This window comes from Sorex fumeus, unplaced genomic scaffold, assembly GCF_029834395.1.
Source record: "Sorex fumeus unplaced genomic scaffold, SorFum_2.1 ptg000047l, whole genome shotgun sequence".
Classification (NCBI taxonomy): Eukaryota; Metazoa; Chordata; class Mammalia; order Eulipotyphla; family Soricidae; genus Sorex; species Sorex fumeus.
The window spans coordinates 31,974,468-31,994,690 of record NW_026606104.1 but is presented as its reverse complement, the minus strand read 5'-3'; the positions used below and the strand labels follow the sequence as shown (position 1 = coordinate 31,994,690).

At 49.2% G+C, this 20,223-nt stretch overlaps 1 protein-coding gene across 3 annotated transcripts in view; it reads right to left on the bottom strand.

The window, feature by feature from the left end:
- Window positions 1–8,112: 8,112 nt before the first annotated feature.
- PRDM2 (PR/SET domain 2) overlaps window positions 8,113–20,223 on the bottom strand; it is a 128,856-nt gene continuing 116,745 nt past the window's right edge. For all 3 annotated transcript variants that reach the window (XM_056123776.1, XM_056123774.1, XM_056123777.1), the window contains 2 exons: window positions 13,264–13,404; window positions 8,113–8,731 (listed from right to left, as the gene is read on the bottom strand). In XM_056123776.1, the coding sequence (XP_055979751.1) occupies window positions 13,287–13,404 (118 nt within the window). In that variant the 3' untranslated portion in view covers window positions 8,113–8,731; window positions 13,264–13,286. The remainder of the gene's footprint in view (window positions 8,732–13,263; window positions 13,405–20,223) is intronic.

Below are 20,223 nucleotides of genomic sequence, written 5' to 3'. Positions count from 1 at the left end.
ACTGTACATTTCCCAACACCAGCGTTCCCGGTTTCCCTCCAGCCCCCCCACCTCTGCCTCTAAAGGAGGCCCCTCCCTCTCTCTCTCTCTCTCTCTCTCTCTCTCTCTCTCCCTCCCTCCTTTCCCCCTCCCTCTCTCCCTTTCCCTCTTTCCTTTTGGGTATTATGGTTTGCAATACAGGAACTGAAAAGTTATCATGTATATCCCTTTACCTACTTTCAGCACTCAGTTCTTGACCAGAGTGATCATTTCCAACTGTTATTCCTGTTTTCACCCCCACTTGCCTTAGCCCTGCCAGCAGCACCCAAAGACACTTTGCCAGTTGGAGCAGAAGTGGGCTGTGCCACAACTGGCTTAGGAGGGGTGGGACACCCCTTTGCACTCCAGCAAATCCCCTGCAAGGAAGAGTCAGGGCACCTCTCCTCGTCTAAGGATGATTCATGGTGGACAAATGGTACCCAAATTGGTCCACCTGTCAAGAAGCTCCCAAGTGTGGTAGGAAGGCAAGAAGGCTTATTTCAAACAAGAGAAGGGCTTATGCATGGAACTAAGGTCAGAGCTGTAACCAAACGTAGGCAGAAGTCAAGAGCCACTTGAACACTCTCTAGAGCCCTCAGGGCCCCACTTGACATTTGGTGACCTTCCCATCCCAGACAGGGGCATGCGCTTTAATGCCGAGTGGCTGCCCGACTGCAGGGCTGAGCGCCGGAGCCAGCTGGCAACAAGCAGGGCCCAGCTGGGCCCCGGCAAACTGTCCCAGCAGAGGAGAAAATTGGAGGGGTGGGACCTTGGGCGAAGGCTGCCAGTTGAGCAAATAAAAATACCAGGGTTACATTTTCAGATCAACAGCAAACCACCTCTAAGGGCCAGTATGCCCAGGCAGTATTTAGAACACAGTGATCTCTTTAGAAATACCACTCATTATTTTTCTGAAGTTTGAATGTCAAATTTGACCTAGCAGTGCTACTTCTGCAGCCGTGACCTTTAGATGAAGGGCCCCTCAGGGGTGCTTCTCCTCACGAATAATGGAGTCACCACAGAGTAGGCCACAGCTGAGAACTGGCTGAAGGTTCACCCCAGAATCTGCACAGCAGCCACAGCTGCTCTGCCCTCTGCAGCTCTTCTAAGTTTGCGCTGCCCCAGGTTGCCTCTCATGCCGCCCCTTGTGGTGCCCCAGGGCCTCTGGGTGCTCCAGTGGGCTGACGTGCCAGAGAAGCAGCAAATCTCAAAAGTCTCATGGTGTGTGTGTGTGTGTGTGTGTGTGTGTGTGTGTATTGAGAGAGGGAGAGAGAGAGGAGAGAGAGAGAGAGACAGACAGAGAGAGAGAGAGACAGACAGAGAGAGAGAGAGAGAGAGAGAGAGAGAAGTACCTGCTATACTATCATAGAGGGGAAGGCTGAGGGGGCAGGTGGGGAGGGGGCAAGAGGGAAACTGGGGACATTGGTGGTGGGAAACGCACACTGATGAAGGGATGGGTGTTGAAACATTCTATGACTGAAACCCAATCATGAAAAACCTTGTAATTAATTATGTATCCCACTGTGATTCAATTGAAAAAGAGAAAAGTAAAGTCTCAGAGAATGGTAGAGAATGGGCACTGGTGGAGGGATGGGTACTCCAACATTGTATAATTGAAACCCAAGCACAAAAATTTGTAAGTCTACAACTGTACCTCATGGTGTTTCACTAATTAAAAAAAAAATAAGATCGTGTGGGCCTGGGTAGATCAGAGAGGGCGGAGAGAGAGGCTGATATAGCAAGTTAAGTGGGGCCGCAGGGTTTCCAAACCAGAAAGGGGAGCTGGATTGGACTCTGCATGAGTGAGTTGTTCTTGGAGAGGCCTGAGTCCCTTCACAGATGCACACCAAAATGTTCACGCTGCCAGGACCACGGTTTTGGGCAGCAAGTGGGAAAAGACAAGTCAGGTAGTTGGGGGTATGGTTGCCGCCAGCAGGTCAATCTGAATCTGTGAGGCGAGTGCATCAGCAGCCTGATGGCGCCTTCAGACTTCCACATACCCCAAAATTGCTGCTGTGCCTTTGGCCAGACCCCAAAAACTTGGGGCAAAGTTTACCAAGAAAGTAAACGGCCAATAGTTACATATGTGGGAAACACACACACAAATCACCTCTGGCTCAGCTATATAATTGGAGGCATGGCCTCTCTGGTTCCTGATTGAACTGCTTAATGGCTATGATCCCAGAGACTCAGAAACAAATCTCGAAACCCAGCGCCTTTGGCATAAATGCGTTTGGTCCCTGCAGTAGGTTACTGGTGCTGGGCCAACTCATGTGGGAATAGGTTTCATGCCTTGCCCTGTTCCCCCTGGCGGCCCGGTGGCCACCATCCTCCAGAGGCCACTGGACAGTCAGGTTTGGGCCCACAGTGATGAGACACACAGGGCCTCACGGGATGGGGGTGGAGCCAGTCCTGTCCTTCCCATCCCAACAAGACCCCAAGTCATCGCCCACGAATGGCCTCTCTGGCTCTTGATCAAGCTGCTCAACGGCCATGATCCCAGAGACTCAGAAACAAATCTTGAAACCCAACGGCTTTTGGCAGAAATGCGTCCGGTCCACGCAGTAGGTTACTGTCGCCAGGCCCCTACAGGGGGGAAAGGGTGTTGTCCTTTCACCTGCTTCTTCCTGGTGGCTCGGTGGCCATCATCCTCCAGAGGCCATTGGACAGTCAGGTTTGGGCCCGCAGTGACGAGACATTTTGGGCCTCACGGGATGGGGGTGGAGCTGATCCTGTCCTCCCCACCTCAACGAGACCCCAAGTCATTGCCCATAAATGGCCTTTCTGGCTCCTGATCAAGCTGCTTAACAGGCATGATCCAAGAGACTCAGGAGCAAATCTCAGAACTCAGCAGGTTTTGGCAGAAGTCCCTCCAGATTTAAGTGTTAAAATTTCATAAATTCAAAATTGTGTGGCCACTACAGCAACCACGCGACATCATATATTATTCATAACCAGCAATAGAAAACAAATTGTCTACTGTTGCCTTTTCAGCAGATCTGAGTGTTGGGGTAAAATCTCAATAATGGTGGATCTGGTGTCAAAATATTGAATGGATCAAAGTAGAGAGAGAGTAATGTGGAAATCATCTGCCCCACAAGTAGGGGGAGGGTGCGGAATGGGGGTAAACTGGGATTGCTGGGGGTGGAGAATGGGCACTGATGAAGGTACGGGTGTTTCACTGTATGACCGAGACTTAGACTTGAAAGCTTTGTAACTGCTCTCACAATGATTCAATAAATATAATTATAAAAAAATGGAAAAAAAAGTAAGGTGGAGTTCATGCACAATTCAATCAGCTAATCAGTGGCTGAATAAATAGCAGTACTTCTACATTAAAAAAAAAAAAGACAATTCAGGTAGTTAGGAATCAGCACGCCAGAAGGCTCTCACTCGTATTTCTGCAAGTGCTCACTCTCACTTCTCTGCCCTCTCCAGGGCCTGCATGGAAGGTAGCTGACCAGACGTCACATGACCAGAACCACCCATCCTCTCCCACCCTCAACTTTCCAAAAACCTTTTCTGCCCCGCTGCCAAAGTAGGGTGACAAAACGAAAGGAAGCAGGAACTTACTTTGTGCTCCACTCGTCCTTCTCCATCTGTTGTGATGGGACTGGTTGTAGGTTCCACTTGGGCTTGGCACTTCCTGTGTGTCCCTGCCGCCTGCCCCATCATAATAAACAAGGGACACTCTAGGCCAGGCTCCCTCTTGGAGCACAGGTGCCTTTCTGCTGGGGATCTGGCTGGTCTGATGCTCTGTTTAATCAGCTGAACTGTCTCGTGAACTTTGATTGGATTAACTGGAATCACCTGTCACTCACTGCGGCCCTGGAGTCTTGACATGAGGGAGGCACCCTATTTGCTGGCACCTGTCAATCTAATAGCTGGGGACAGTGGCCAGTCCAACCCAAAGGAATGGAAGATGTGGGTTCCCTCATGCACGCTGATCTGGGACACATACATCAGTGCCTTGGTTTCCTATTTACATATCTGGTCTCTGCACTGTGCTTTCTCCCAGACCCCACCCAAGTCTGAGTCTCCCCTACAGCCAACCCTCCCCCAGCCCCATCTCCTCCCCACGCTCTAACTGGCCCTAAGGAACCCATAGTTCTCATTCTAGGTGCTGCTGTTCAGGTGTGTGTGTGTGTGTGTGTGTGTGTGTGTGTGTGTGTGTGTGTGTGTGTGTGTGTGAGTTCCCTGAGCTCTGTTGCAATACCCTTCTCCCCTTTGTGGTCTTTGTTTCTCAACTTTTTTTTCTTTTTGGGTCACACTTGGCAATGCACAGGGGTTACTCCTGGCTCATGAACTCAGGAATTACTCCTGGCAGTGCTCAGGGGACCATATGGGATGCTGGAAATTGAACTTAGGTCAGCTGCGTGCAAGGCAAACGCGTTGCCCGCTGTGCTGTTACTCCAGCCCTGTTTCTCAACTTTTTTTGTGACTCTTTCTAAGCTTATTTTCTTTCTGTGGCCTCAGTCCAGTTAATTGGCTTTAGTATCATGCCATGTGCCCCATTATGTAATTTTCACCTTCCACAATCTCCTCGCATGCCCGCTAGCCCTTTGTAATTCCCTGTGGACTCATAAGGCCCACCCAGTTGAGAAATGCTGTTCTAGAGAATTCTAAGAAACATCTTTCTAGAGAAAGTGTTTAGGTGAAGCAGCCAGATAGTACAGGCGCTAAAGCCTTTGCCTTGTGTGTGACCAACTCCCAGCACCCTGCATAGTCCCTGAATACACTTAGGGTCACTTCTGAGCTTGGAGTCAGTAGCCCCTAGGCATCACCATATGTTCTCTGCCTCCCACCCCTTAAATTAAAAAAAAAGTGAGGACACTTTGGGTTCCTCCTCCTTTGAAATATTTGGAAGTGGATAAAGACCATTTGGGGGCTTCCTGCCACCTACCCACCACAAATTTAGGAAAATACATGTTTGGTGACCCATCAAAACAAACGTTTTAAAAGGCTCTGCTGTTTAAGTGCTTGGAATGACTGATCAGAAGGATAGTTAGCCCTTCCAAAGAATGTATTTTCATTCACAACTGCTAGGATAGCTAACATTCTTTCTGAAAAAGATAGGTGCTGGTGAGGATGTGGAGAAAACTGTAATTTTCATATATATTTCTTATTTGCTGGTGGGAAATCAAATATTATTACTTTGGAAAATAACTGAGTTACTCAAGATATTATAGATTTACCTGGTGACCTACCAATTGAGAAAAATGGTATCCATGCAAAACTGTTTACAGGAATGCTCATAGCAGCATAATGCTTCATAGTCAAAATGTGACCCACCGACTAAACAGTGAAGAAAATGTGGCTTATTTGCATGATGATATAAATGGTCATAAGAGAAATAAAATACTCAAATATGCTACAACCTGGATGGACCTTGAAATATTATGCTAAATGAAAGAAACAGACACAAAAACCACCTATTTTTTTGGTTGTATTTATAATGAAATGTCCATGACTGGGCAAATCTATAGGAGCAGAAAGTAGATTTGTGATTGCCTTGGGCTAGGCACTTCGGTAGAAATAGTGGATGCTAATGGAGATGGAGTTTCTTCGGGGGTGATAAAATTTCTCCAAATTTGACTACAGTAATGGTTGAAACACTTGGTGCCTATACTAAAAATCATAGATTTGTCATTTAAATAGATAAATTTTGTGTCATGTGAATGAGATCTCAAAAAAGCTATTTATAGACAAGAATATACTGTTGGTCTTCTCTATACGTGGGTGCGATCTTTGGGGATTTAACTGACTACACATTTACCTCATTACAAATACTAGGTAGTGAGGTTACACGGGGAGCCTGGCAAGCTCCCTGTGGCATATTCGATATGCCAAAAACAGTAACTATAACAGGTCTCATTCTCCTGACCCTGAAAGAGCTTCCAATGAGCTTCCAATGAGCTTTCATTGGGAAAGACGAGCAAGGAGAGGCTGCTAAAATCTCAGGGCTGGGAAGAATAGAGACATTACTGGCGCCTGCTTGAGTAAATGGATGAACAACGGGATGAAAAGTGATATAGTGATACAGTGAGGTTTACAATGGCTACCCATTCTGAACACGTATAGACTTTTTTCTTTGTCTTTTACTAAGTAAAACAGTGCGATAACTTTGACATATTTGCATAGCATTTACATTGTGTCAGGCATTATAAGAATCTACGATGCAAAGTGCATGTGAGAGTGTGCTTCAGCTATATAAAGACACTACAGCATTTCACTTAAAGAAGTAAAATGCTGTAGTGTAAGTAAAATGCTGTCGTGTAAAAAGTAAAATGCTGTAGTGTCTGTATATAACTGAGGTACACTCTCACATGCACTTTACTTAAAGAACTTCGGCACTCATTGTTCTGGGTCTCCCTTGAGGAGAGACCCAGAAAATGAGTGCCTAAGTTCTGGGTCTCTCTTGAGGCTCTCATTGTTCTGGGTCTCTCTTGAGGCTCTGGAAACAGTCCCCTCCTTGGATACCAAGGAACAACTATATCAATCATTGGAGGCCTTCCCAAAATCAGTGTCAGGGCTCCACTTAATGTGTGGCAGGTAGACGTGACCTGAAGACAGTGAAACCTTGCTCACCAGGTAGGTTATTTCCACATACTCCCAATGCTGGAATGAAGCCCCTCCCCCATCCTCTTTTTTACCTTCCCCACCCATCCATGAAGCCCATTTCCACCTCAGATAATCAGAAATCATCAAACAAGAAGGGGGGAAAAAACCAAGATGATCACTCCCATGCTTGTGCATTGCAATTACGCTTCACACTTTTATTGGTAATTTTCTTCACATAGCAGGTACAGAACCATCCTCTTCCACAATCCAGACCCACGCTGGAGGAACCCTGCTGATCTGGCACACCTCTCTTTGCCAGTAACCCCTTTCTCCTGATTAGAACCCTTGTAGCTGTTCTCCTGAGAGTCTGAGAGTATTAAAAGTCTGACGAGCACGTTTGCACATGCAAAATAATAATAATAATAATAATAATGATGATGATGATGATGATAATGATAAGCACCCTCCCCAATACTGCCTCACGTTTCCTAGAATTTCTTCTTGGTTGAAGGTGACTTCTGAAGCTTTGGCTTCATGAACTTTCCTTGCTGCAGAAAGAGGGAGGGGGATCCTCAAGAACTGGGAGGCTTGAGTACAGTTCATGAGTGATGACATTTATGGGACTTATATCATCAGGAGGGGAAGAAACAGCCTGAGTTTGTCATGCCTGGAGGGGTTCACTCTAAGGAGCAGGCAACAGAATTCTATTTTGTGAAAATTGAAGAAAGTGGTTTGTAGCTGGGTGTGAAACAGGAAGACCATGATGTGGGCCAGCATTCAGCATTCTTCTGCCCATGTGAGGGTCGCGAGAGACCTTTGTCTTGGACTGTTATCAGACCCTACACTGCAGCCAATCGACGAACTAATTAAATAACACAAGTTATAAAACTTTAAAAACGGGGCATTTACAATCAGGGACATAAATACGTGCTTTTAAAAGTGTCTACATACATATTTACAGAGTTGCAAGATCAACCATAGTAGCCCTGAAAATAAAAAAAATCCCTTTTTTGTGTGTGTAACCACTCAAGACTCCTCAACGGTTCCTCCCTCCACTTCGGATTCCAATGTCACTATTGAAAACAGAGCTAAGGAAATAGCGCCAAAGTGGTCTCAGACCTCCCTATCTGGGGTCTGCCCTAAAGGCACAAAGCCCAAGCCTGTTGCTGAACTGGGTCCAAACTCATGATACATTCACCCGTTTCTCCGAGACATGGAAGCTTCCACCAGAAGCAGGGACCTGCCTCTCCCCATCCCCCACAACCAACCTGGTGTCTGGCAAGTGATTTAGGGCCCCCAGAAATCTCTTCACCCATCCCTCTCTGCTTTGAATCTCCAACTTATTTTTTTTCTCAGTAACTGTGTTTCCCTTTCAGCTGATTTGAAAAACTCAAATCTTAAAGGTGTTGATGGTCCCAGCAAGTGAAGCAAAGACAAATATATGTTATATGATGTCCCCTCCCCCACTGGCCTTCCCTTTCTGCACCTTTCCCAGGAAAGGCACCCCTGGTTCTGTAAAGAGGGACGGGATGGGGGAGGGGGGCACGCCTTCTCCCAGCTGCACACAGACTGACTAGAATTTCAAACCTGGAAGTGACCCAAGAACCAGCAGCTCAGATTGCTCGGGCCAACGAAGGGGGTTTTCCAAGAGCTGGAGTCAAGGACAACAGCAGGCAGGTTCCACGTGTCTGTTGATTCCCAGAGATGGTGGAGGCAGGGGGAAGAGTGGGGGAGGGGAGTGCAGAGGGCGCACCTGCCTCCTCTTGAAGGACAGGACTTGAGCTGACACCCACCCCCCACCCCAGGCCCGACCAGAGTCCCCACAATAACAAAAGACAATCCGAGAAGCAAAAAGCAGGATCAAGGAGCTCTTGAAAAATTGCATAGTAGGAGGGGCCCCACCGCCCCAGGAAGGCTTAGCTGCAGAATGCGCGGTCCTGGGGGCTACACCTGACTCTTTCACGGTGTAGCAGAAGCTGCCTTCAGGCCTCCCTGGGTCTGGGAACCTCTTTTGGAGACTGCACACAGGCGTGCTGGCACACAGGCTCCCTCCCTCGCTCTCACAGGCTCAGAGAACCAGGATTGGTCAGTACTGCCCGTGGGGCAGAAGGCCAGTCCCTTTGGCTTCACTGATTCCAGGTCACTTCAGGTGCTGGAGAGAAAAAAAAAAGAAAAGAAAAAGTCACCACAGTCACATAGTCAGGGACTGTTTCAGCATTTCCCACCAAATTTTTTTCCTAATAAAACTAGTTCTTGCAGCATATACTCCACGGACAGGAAAAGTACACACTTTTATGAATTTGCCCAGTGAACCGGCCTATATTCACTTACCAGCACCCAGATCTGGAGACAAAACAGGAACAACCTCCCACGAATTTCTGACCTACAACTCTTTTTAAGGATAACCACTAACCTCACCCTCAGAATAACTTCTCTCTAGACATCTATTATAACAGATCACACCCATTTTTAAACTTAAGTGGAATCAACCAAGACAGACAGACCTTTTTATGCCTGGTTTCTCTTTTTTGGAGGGGGCAGGGGCACACCTAGCAATGTTCAGGGCGTTAGCCCAGACTGCACTTGGGAATTACTCCTAGCAGTGCTTGGGGGACCTTATGGCATGCCAGAGATAGAACCCAGGTCTGCAGCATGCAAGGCAAGCTCCCTACCCACTGTACTCTCTCTCTCTCTGGCCCCTGCCTGGCTTCTCTTAACTTGCTTATGAGTCTCAACCATTTTGCATATGTGGTTATAGTTCTTTTTGCCCCCTTGCTAGAGAGGAGTTTACCATAGGGCCAGGCTACCTTCAACCATCTGATCCTGCCTCATGTACAACGGGGAAGTCTAATCTGGATTTGCAAGTGCTCTACCACTAAGCCACATCTACAGCCCCTAACTTCCAGTTTGGGACTATGATCATTCATATTGCTGGGAGAGTCCTATGTGTGTGTATATACATATGTACATACCCTTTTTATGTATGCATGTTTCTGCTTAGTGGAAGTGCTGGGCCCTAGGGTGTACATAAATCACACACCTTTCTGTGTTTTCTGGTGAGTGGGTATGCACATATAGGCACATGTAGGCACATGTCTGCTGAGTGTGCCCTTGCAGTGGAATTGCCCAGGGAATGCACAAATAACAAGTGAATATTCCTGTATGTGTGCTGATACATGGCTGTGTACATTTTCACTGCACTGCATATAAAACATGAGCATTCCTCTACTTCCTGTTCTATACATGAACACGTTTCTGCTGAGGGTACACTCGCAGCAGATTAGCTGGGTCCCAGGTATGCCTACGATTAACTTCAGTCAATGCTGCCAGACAGCTCTCCAAAGCAGTTGCACTCCCCCGATATCCACTCTACTGCTCAGTCACCCTTGTGACAGGTGACACACAGAGACCCATTTTTGTATAGAAGAAATGGAGGCTCATAAAGCTTTTTTACAAGCTCATACTGATGACAAGTAGCAGAGCAGGGGACATACACCCAGGTCAAGGCCACTCCAGGGTCTGTCCACTTTCAGCTGAGAAGGAATGGGTGGGCGCATGCACCTCCATTCACAGAGCTTGTGAATTTGCTGCATGATTAGACTAGAATGGAATGGGGCCATTCTAGTCAGAGTTTAAGTCAGAGGTTAAGTGCTCCCATGCAGTGAGCCTGGTCACCATGTCACCATTATTATTTCTACCAATAATAATAAGAGCATTAGTATTGCTCTAATAAAATAAAACTTAATAATTCAATAATAATAATAATAATAATAATAATAATAATAATAGCACCAGTGCTGGCTTATGGAAGATTTAGTAAGTGTCAGGAACTTTCTAAGTGCTTCTTATATACTAACCTATATAATCCTTCAGCGTATACACTACAGAGAGTTAATGGCTTGGGGAAAGAGTTCAAGGGAGCACAGGTTTTGCATGTGGAAACCTCATGTTCATTCCCTGGCACTGCCTGGTCTTCTGAAAAATCCCCCCCACTCCAAAAGAAAGGTCATTAGCCCATTTTACAGCTGGGCAAATTGAAACAAGGACACAAAGTCCATGCCAGGAAGACTGGAGTCAGGCTTGCACTTGGGAAAGCATGTGCTCAACTGTGCTTGGCCTATTCCAACCCCAAGACCCTTACAGGGAGGCAAGAAGAACTGCTTGTGGGAAGTGGGGGTCCCTTCAGGGTCAGAGTCTTCCTCCCTCCTGTCACTGTCACTGTCCTCCCATTGTTCATCGATTTTCTCGAGTGGGCCCAGTAACATTGTGAGACTTGTTGTTACTGTGTTTGGAATATTGAATATGGCACAGGTAACTTGCCCTCCCTATCAAATGAAAATGTTGACCCAGACCCATCCCTTCCTGTGCTATAAATCCTTTGCTGTGGCATTTGAAAAAGTATTCTAAAGCGGTGTTAAACCATGCCACAAGCTGAATCATATCTTTTCAAAGCTTCTGTGGAAGTTAATCGTCTACCCAGTATGATGGTATTTGGAGATGGGGATCGCGGGTCATGTAAGTGGGAAGAGCTGTTAGAAGAGCCCCCTGAGCCTCCCATCACAGAAGGCTGCTTCTGCAGGCCAGGAAGAGGATCCCCGTGAACCCCAAAATACAGCCTTCCAGGCCCCCCTGACTCAGACTTTTAGCCTCCAGGACTTGGGACCAAATATCTTTGGGATATAATGGAGGCTCTATGCACCTGAGCACTGAGTTTAGAAATCTGTGCTTGGTCTGGAGCAATAGTACAGTGGGCGGGGTGTTTGCTTTGTAAGAAGCCGACCCAGGTTCGATTCCCAGAATCCCATATGGTCCCTTGAGCACTTCCAGAAGTAATTTCTGAGTGCAGAGCCAGGAGTAACCCCTGAGCATCACTGGTGTGACCCAAAAAAGCCAAAAAAAAAAAAAAGAAAGAAAACTGCACTTGTGTGAGGGTGAAAGACAAGAATGTGCTGGCTACCAGTAATGCCCGGACCTACATGAGCGTGTCTCCCAGGACCCTGGAGAATCTGGGTCAGAAAGCAGTCCACTGTATCTGGCTCTGCCTGGGTGACTGAGGGCACCTGGTCTGGAAGCCATGACATGAGTCTCTTTTACCCAGAATGGCCCCAGGCAGGAGGGAAATGACCCATCTTGGCATTGACACCCTTCTCTGGACAACCCCAGCAAGTCTCTTCATGGGCCCCTGTTTTGCTATGTGTAAAAGAATAGCAGGATATGACCATCCCCATCACCCCATTCTCCCAGCCCTACCAAAGTCAAGTGTTCATTTCCACTATTTGCCTTGGGGCACATCCCCTCTCTGTGAGTTTTGGAGGAGCCAGAATGAGGGAGAGGAGGTGGGTTTCTGTTTCTATCTCTCCCTGTCTCTCCCTGAAACCCCAGGAAAATAAGGCAGAGCAAGCCCAACTGTGAAGAGAGGGAGTACAGGAAGCACCGAGATAGGGAAATGCTGGGAGAGTCAAGGTCTTTCTCCTGGGTACACAAAAGTTTCAACCCTTTCTTGCCTAAGACAACTGCTTTCTCTGTCCAGATACGTGTGAAGCAATCACCCATGAAGCAATCCTGGGCCCCTTCCATGGACAGATCCCAGAACCTCAGCGACCCTGGGTCATGCAGAATGTCAGGCCCTCCTGGCCCACAGATGCTGGTATAGAGCACTGGGAGTGAAGCCTGCAGGGGTGGAGGTTACTGGGACTGCAATATGGAGACACACTGGGCCTTGCTTTGATGCTTGAGGTGCTGATTTTGGGGCACGGAGAAAGAAGACCAGCAAGGCCCTGTCAGGGAAGCCCAGATGTCTGGCCAAGCCCTTCCTGTCTCTCCAGGTGAAAAGGAATGTTTTCATTTGTTTGTTGGCTTGGTTGGTTTTGGGGTCAAACCTGGCTATGTTCAGGTGTAATTACTGGCTTTGCGCTCAGAAGCCAGAGACAAGAGATGAAACAGGGTGAGGGGTGAGCAAGGCAAGGGCCTTGCCATTGTCCCCTCTCTCCAGCCCCTCAAAGGGTTCAACTTCTGGGAATAAATTTAGATTTCACTTTCAGGGAATCTAGAAAACACCTTTGGGTTTGGCGGAGCACTAACGTTTGTGAGTTTTCTTTGTTTAATTTTTTGAGGGGGTCACACCTGGTGATGCTTAGGGGTTACTCCTGGCTCTGTACTCAGGAATTGCTCCTGGTGGTGCTCGAGGAATGGGATGCTGGGAATTGAACCTGGGTCAGCCGCGTGCAAGGCAAATGCTCTCCCCATTATGCTATTGCTCCGGCCCCATGGTTGTGTTTTTTAGAAATATAAGACAGCATCATCTGAGCATTCCATGGTAAATCCCAGCGCTCACTGTGCACCAGATGCAGGGTTAGGTGCTTGATGCCCATAGGGCACTTGCTGTTCTCACAAGCACTGAAGGAAGTGCCTTTCAGAGGAAGGTGGTGGAGGAGACTCAGAGAGACTCTTGCCTGACTCAGGTCCCACAGCCATCCCATGGCAGAGCTGGGATGGGAATCTGGTGTGCTCCGGGCATGCGCTCTCAGTCACTGTCTCCTCTGCATGCAGGTGGCATCCCACAAGCCATATAGTCCATCGCTCTCTCCTTCTCAGTACACACCAACACCCAATCCCAACCCCTTCTGTCCTCCTAATCTTCCACCCCCACTCCTCCACCCCCCAACAGCGCCCGCCTCCTTGTACCTGTCAGGGAACAGGTGAAGGGTCTACTCTTTGAAGAGGGGTCCCTGGAACTGGGCTGCAGCCGTGGCCTTGATGTTCCGACACTGCCTGGTGATGTACGGGGCGGTGGGGGCGCAGCGGGATGCCAGACGAAGACTGTAGCTATGTGGGGAGAGGAAAAAGCATCAGTCACTGACCACAGACCACCCGCCGCCTCTGCCCGCAGGGGCCACAGTGTCCTTTCCTCCAAACTGGACTTTGCCACCTCTCAGGGAGCAAGGAGAAAGCCCTAGCGTTTAGGATACTGCATTGCGCAGGCTGACCTGCAGACCCCAGTGTCACCTGTATCCACCCCCACCAATCACTCTTTACCCCTTCTCCCCTCCCAAGCACTAACAAGTGTGACTATGGCCTGGATCGAAAGACAAACCAAGGCGGGGGCCCAGGTCTCGAGGCTGCCCCCTCCATCTCTATCTTCAGCTCTCTAACGCGCTAGTACATGGGGGCTCTCAGAGGAGGGGTGAACCTGGATTCTGTGACACACTTTGGACTTGATTTTCTATAAAGTTTTTAAGATAAGGTCCTGGAGAGACAGGGTGGGCATTTGCCTTACACGTGGCAAACCCGGGGTTTGATCCCCAGCATCCCATACAGTCCCCTGAGCGCAGCAAGGAGTAATTTCTAAGTGCAGGGCCAGGAGTAATCCCTGAGCATTGACAAATGTGCCCCTCCCCGCCAAAAATAGAAAAGCTTAAAATATATATATATATATATATATATATATATTTTTTTTTTTTTTTCCCCAACAGGTTGTTATTTTAAGGCAGCCTGACTCTGCAGCAATATATCCATCTAGTGCCAGGAAGTGAATGCAAGTGAGTTCTCATCAGACAACTACTGAAATAGAGAAGCCTATGCAGTAGTAGAAAAATAAGGACCTAGGACAAGCCATGGTGGGCTGTTTGAATTCCTGTCCCTATCGACACCCTCACACTGCCCAGTCCAGTCCATCATTGCCCAGACAAGGCCTGGGGTCAGATCATTTCATGACTTGGATAAGAGTTAAGACAGAAAATGAGAGTTAAGCTCAGCTGCCAGCTCAGGTTTCAAAGGGGTCTCCCAGGGCACCCCACTTTGAGCCTGGCTAGCCATCAGAGGCCACCTGGAAACCTGGAAACTGCTTGCACTTGTGGTGCCTGGAATACGGGACAGTCCTGGCACATCACAGGCCTTCACACACTGGCCCCTGCTCTAGGGAAATGGAACAGAGAATGGACTAGCAGCCACTTTGGTTTGGTTTTTTGGGGGGGCGGGGCACACCTGGTGGTGTTCAGGGCTTACTTCTGCTTCTCAGCTCAGGGATCACTTCTGTGGGTTCAGGGGACCATAGAAGGTGCTGGGGTTAGAACCTAGGTTAGTTGCATGCAAGGCAAACGCTCTACCCACTGTACTATCATTCAGCCCCAAGCAACCACTTTGGATCAAGACAGGACCCTCATCAGTTTCGGTACCACCCACTCTCTGTTACCCTCTTCCTGTGTCATCCTGTGTCTATTAATTACTCAAGACCTAAACACATCAAAGATAACACCCTGACCTTACAACCCTGACCACAGAGGACGTGCTTTCTCTGGTGCCAGGAGTGCCCCCTGGACAGAGAGCTGGCCTGCAGGGCAAAGCACCCCACAGCCAGTTGCCTCCCTCCTGCCTGCTGCACTGTTGCCTGACCCACTGGTTGAGAGCTGTTATCTCTTGCATACTTCCTCCCACAGTCAAAAAGGAAGAGCAAATGCTTTGCAGCCCATTGAATAGATGAGGAAACTGAGGCACATACAGCAGTGCCTCCTCCTTCCATAGAGGAGAAAAAGTCAGGCCATTCAGCTCCATCAGTGACACCAGGTAACCACCTGGGTACTTCCTGTTGGGACAGAGGTGTGATGTCCAGCAGGACTCTCACCCTCCTGAACATGAGCTCCATTCTTTGGTTTGAGTGGCTGCCTGAAGCAGAATGTCTCTGGAATAAGATTTATCCATCTTAGCGTGCTTAATATGCATAGACCTTGTGAACTAGATTTCTCCTCACTAGCTACTTGGCCTAAGCAAGCCACAGTCCTCTCTCTGAGCTCTGGCTTCATGGACACGTGGGACAGCAACTGATCAAGGCCACTATCAGAGTTAAATGCAGAGAAAGCTCTTAGCACAGTCTGCAGATGGTTCTTATCTTGCCGTTTGGACTTAACAATTTTTTGACATGAAGATGATGCCAAAGCAGATATATTCAGCAGAACCATACTTGAGCTTTTCTGTGTTTATCTTTTCCCAGGCTAGTGATGGTAGGCGCAGTGAACTCCCTGTAGTTTACTGATTGTTTCACACTTTCAACCTTAGATGCATTGCAGAGAAGAGTTGACCTTTCACGATAGAATGGGTTTTTGAGAGTTTTACCCAACCCAAGGCTGGTGGAAGAGTTCCAAGCACTGGCTGGGGGTGTCTATCTAGGAGTCACCCCATAAGTGGAGGCACTGTTAGTGGGATGGCAACTGGGGGGTTGGGGAACTTGCTTTACTCAATGTGACTCATCTGGGGTAGTCCTACCCCCCACCTGCACCTTGGAGTAGGTGGAATGGGCCATTTGCTCCAGTTAAAGCAAATCCTGTCTCTCAATCCCTGAACCTTAGCCTCCTCATTGGTAAAATAGAGACAATTCTTCGGGTTAGAGAGATGGTACAGTGGGTAGTGTGCTTGCCCTGCACACAGCTGAGTGGGGTTCCATCTCCGGCCCCATCAGGAGTGATACCTGAGTACAGAGCCAGGACTAAGCTTTGAATATCAATGGGTCTATAGGGCCCCAAAACAAAGCAAAAAAATAATTTAAAAAAAGTGGAGAGATTGGAACAATAGCACAGCGGGTAGGGTGTTTGCCTTGTACACAGGCCGACCTGGCTTTGATTCCCAGCATCCCATATACCCCTGAGCACTGCCGGGGTAATTCCTGAGTGCAGAGTCAGGAGTAACTCCTGTGCATTGCTGGGTGTGACCCAAAAAAGCAGAAAAAAAAAAAAGAACAAAAAAAAGAAAAAGTGGAGACAATTCTTTTTTGTCTTCTTTAGGGGCACATCAGAGAGCTGGAGCGATAGCACAGTGGTAGAACGTTTGCCTTGTGTGCAGCTGAGCCGGGTTCGATTCCTCCGCCCCCTCAAAGAGCCCGGCAAGCTACAAAGAGTATCTCGCCCACCTGGCAAAGCCTGGCAAGTTACCCGTGACATATTCAATATGCCAAACACAGTAACAACAAAGTCTCCGATGGAGATGTTACTGGGACCGCTCGAGCAAAATTGATGAACAACGGGAGGACAGTGCTACAGTGCTACAGGGCCACATCGGCAGTGTTTGGGGGACTCTTCCCAATTTCCTGCTCACTTCTAGAGTCACTCCTAGTGGTGCTGGAGAACTGTGAGGTGCCCAGGTGCAAGCCCATGAGAATTTTTCCATGGGAATCATGTTCTCCAGCCCACTCAGCTCTCTCCAGAAATAATCCCTACCATCTGCAGAGCTGGAAAGACTCCTGCAGATCCAAGATATGAGAGCACTTTGCTTTCTGAGAACTCAGCACATGTGAGTATACCTAGCAGTATAAATTGGAGGTGGAGGGGCAGAAGACCATCCAGGGCCCTTCCCAGCTCTCCCACAGAGGCGCCACCTTCCGCTTCCCCAGATGGACTCCCAGCATGCTCCAAGGCCACCATCAACCTAACTCCCAGCACAGACTGGTGCCCACTGGCCTCCCAACGATCTCACTGCTTTCACTTTTACTACAGCAGCTGTGTTGGCTTCTCCCACTCACTCTTTAGTCCAGGCTGCACCCCAGATTCTCCTGCAAGGTAACAATCTCTGCAGCGTAGCAAAAGAGTTCACAGGTTCAAGGTCCCTGGACGGTGATGTGATGATTGCAGGGCCATAGGTGGGAACTGCTCCAGAGAGCCTTCCCAGGCCTCCCTCTTAGAGATGGTTACCCAAGTCATGTCCCTTGTGCAGCATCACTGTGTGTGTGTATGTGAGACTGTGATGGATATGCCCCTCTACTGCCCCCCCCACCCGCGACCCACAAACTCTGACTGGGGAACCTGACCAGGCTTTGCTTCCTATCGTACCCTTAGCATCTCATTCTCTGTGAGCGAATGAACCCTCCAAGTGGAATGAGGAGCAAGAGAGTCCTGGTCCCACAACACGTCCCACCTAGGGGGCTGGTTGGGGTGATGGTGAGGTGCTGGTGTTCTTGGATGTCCAGAATCCTGTACCCAGAGTGCAAGGCCTGGAAACAACAGGCTCCTTGACACCCAGTGGAACTACGAGCATCACCCCAAATTCCAGGCTGCAAGATTGGGTGGACTGGCCTTTATTTGGTTGTTGGTTTTGGAGCCGCACTCAGAGGTTCTCAGGACTTAGTCCTGGCACTGCACAGGGATCAGTCCTGGAAGTGCCTGGGCAACTGCATGTGGTGCCAGGGTTTGATCCAGTCAGGCATACACAAGGCAGGCATCTTATAAGTTGCACTATCTTTTCAGCTCCATCAACTGCTTTTCTAATAGCCGGGAAGAGAGGGCCAGGGATGTGGCTCAAGCAATAGAGCAAATAAATGCCTTGTGCATTTGAAGCCTTGGGTTCTATCCGACTTTATGACCCTCAAATTTTGCAGCCTGGTGAAGGCTCTCATGCACCCCGTGCTGCTGAGCACCCAGCACCACTCCATGCAGGGTGACCTCACCAGGATTCCACACCGCTTACTTTCACATCTTAAAAAGTGGAGGGTTGGGAGGCCCCTGCCCAGTTCTCTCCAAAACATATGGCTCAGAATTGTCCATCTGCTTGCAGAATGCTCTCTACTCATAGACCTTCTAGAATTTCACTTCAAAGGAACAACACCTCACAAGACTTTTCAAATGCACTATAGAAATGATCCCTGAAAGTGACAGAGAATGAGAGGGAAACTATCTGCCATAGAGGCAGGGGAAGGGGTGGAACGGGGTTGGGGGGGAGTGGGTGTCAGGGATACGGGGGATATTGGTGGTGGAAAATGTGCACTGTTGGATGGATGAGTGTTCGATCATTGTATGACTGAAACTCAAACATGAAAGCTTTGTAACTATAACTCACTGATTCAATTTAAAAAAAATTTCAAAATATTTTTTAAAAAGTGCATGTGTGGGGCCTCATACACTCTCCCAGACCCACCTCCATCTACACAAGTAAGGACAGATCTGGAGATTGTATGTTCCCGTACTCTAGCAGTGGTCTTCACAGCTTCTTTCCCAGGGAACTGTCAGAACCCTCCATCAAAGGCACCAGAGGGCAGAATTATTCAATTCCTGAATTTGCTATGTGGCCACTGCATCATCCAGTCCTTTCTGCTGCCCTGTGGGCCACTCCTGTCTGGGGGGACGGTGGGGTCCACTCCTCCCCCTGAGCTCCTGCTCATGTGTGTCTCCTCCTATGTTTCATTTTGCTATTATTGTCTATACCACGGCCTGCCTCCTCAGCATGTACCGGGCTGTTCACTGGCCCTAGTGAGGACTTGGCCTCACCCCCACACCCAGTCTGTACCCTGGACATCTGGGAGCTGGTCGGTATTTGCTGGAATGGTGCACCTGCTGTCCCTGCCCCAGGTCAAGGTCAGTGCTAGTGGACAAGATAGAGGCCTGAGCATCGCCTAGAGAGTAAAAACTCCTGCCACAGGAAGCTTTGAGAAGAGTCGGGCCTGCTGGGTCCCCGTGACCCCTGCGCTGTTGGGTGACGAGATACCCCATACACTGACTCAGCCTCAGGAATCCACCAGGCTCAGGGAGCAGCACAGGGAGGTGTTGTGCGGGGGGATGGGGGGCAAGACAGGGAGGAATCCCACAGTGGAAGTTTCCAGCCTGAGTCCTGAGCAGAGTGACGCAGGAAGGCACTGCAGGCAGGACCCAGCAGGGCTGGTTTGGGTGCCTGGGGCAGCCGCCAAGCTAATGAGTCCCTGGGGAAGCAGCCCCCACGCCTGCAATGGGGCCTCCCTGGATTCCCATGGCCACCACCAGGCTCTGGGGAGCTGGTGAGGATGAGACACCACCACAGAGCTGCGGCTGCATCTGGGGCCTTCTCAGGGCCAGGGGTCCTCTGGGAGCCTGGAGATGGGCTAAAGTCAGGACAGGCACCCAAGCTAACAGATGGACAAAGGTAGAATGGGCAAGGGCAAGACCACTACTGACATGGGCAAGGGCAAGACCACTACTGACACGGACGGGTAGGTCACACAGCGATGCAAATGCTGGGGACTGTGAGGACGCTCACACAGCCTCTGGGCTGCTGTCTGAGAACAGAAGACTGAAAGGGAAGCCGGCTTTCAAGGCCAACAGGGGAGCCTACCCCACCCACTGGATCCCATCCCGGACATCCCCTGTGAGTGCTGTTAGCGCCCCGCCCCCCCCCCCCCACCAACCCCCCTCCGCACCTCCTCCCCACCAAGGAGAGACAAAAAATGGGTACATGAGAGAGAGGCAGCTTAGGCAGCAGAGATTTTTCTGGAAAGAAAGAACTTGGCAGAGAGAGCCAGGAGGGGACAGGGAGCGAGAGCAAGAGAGACAGAGAATGTGTGTTTTGGGGGGGGGGAGCCCAGGGAGGAAAGAAAAAATCCCCAGAAACAATGCCTGCCTGTGACAGGACCAGGTAAGACACCAGGGTGGGGATGATGGGAGGGTCATGCCCCACCCCCTGCCCAGCCACCCCCTATGGCTGTGTGGATGCAGACTGTCCAGTGACAAGAAATGCAATCAGGAGGCAGCTGCTGTCATCCAGGTGAGAGTTCATGGCAGTGTGGACCTCGGGGTGAGCTCAGGGAAGGCCCTGTCATAAGTGGCTGGATTCCAGACACATTCTGGAAGCCATGCTGACAGGATCTGCCGATGAGTCAGTCACAGCAGGAGGCTGGAAAGGAGCCAGAGCCCTAGA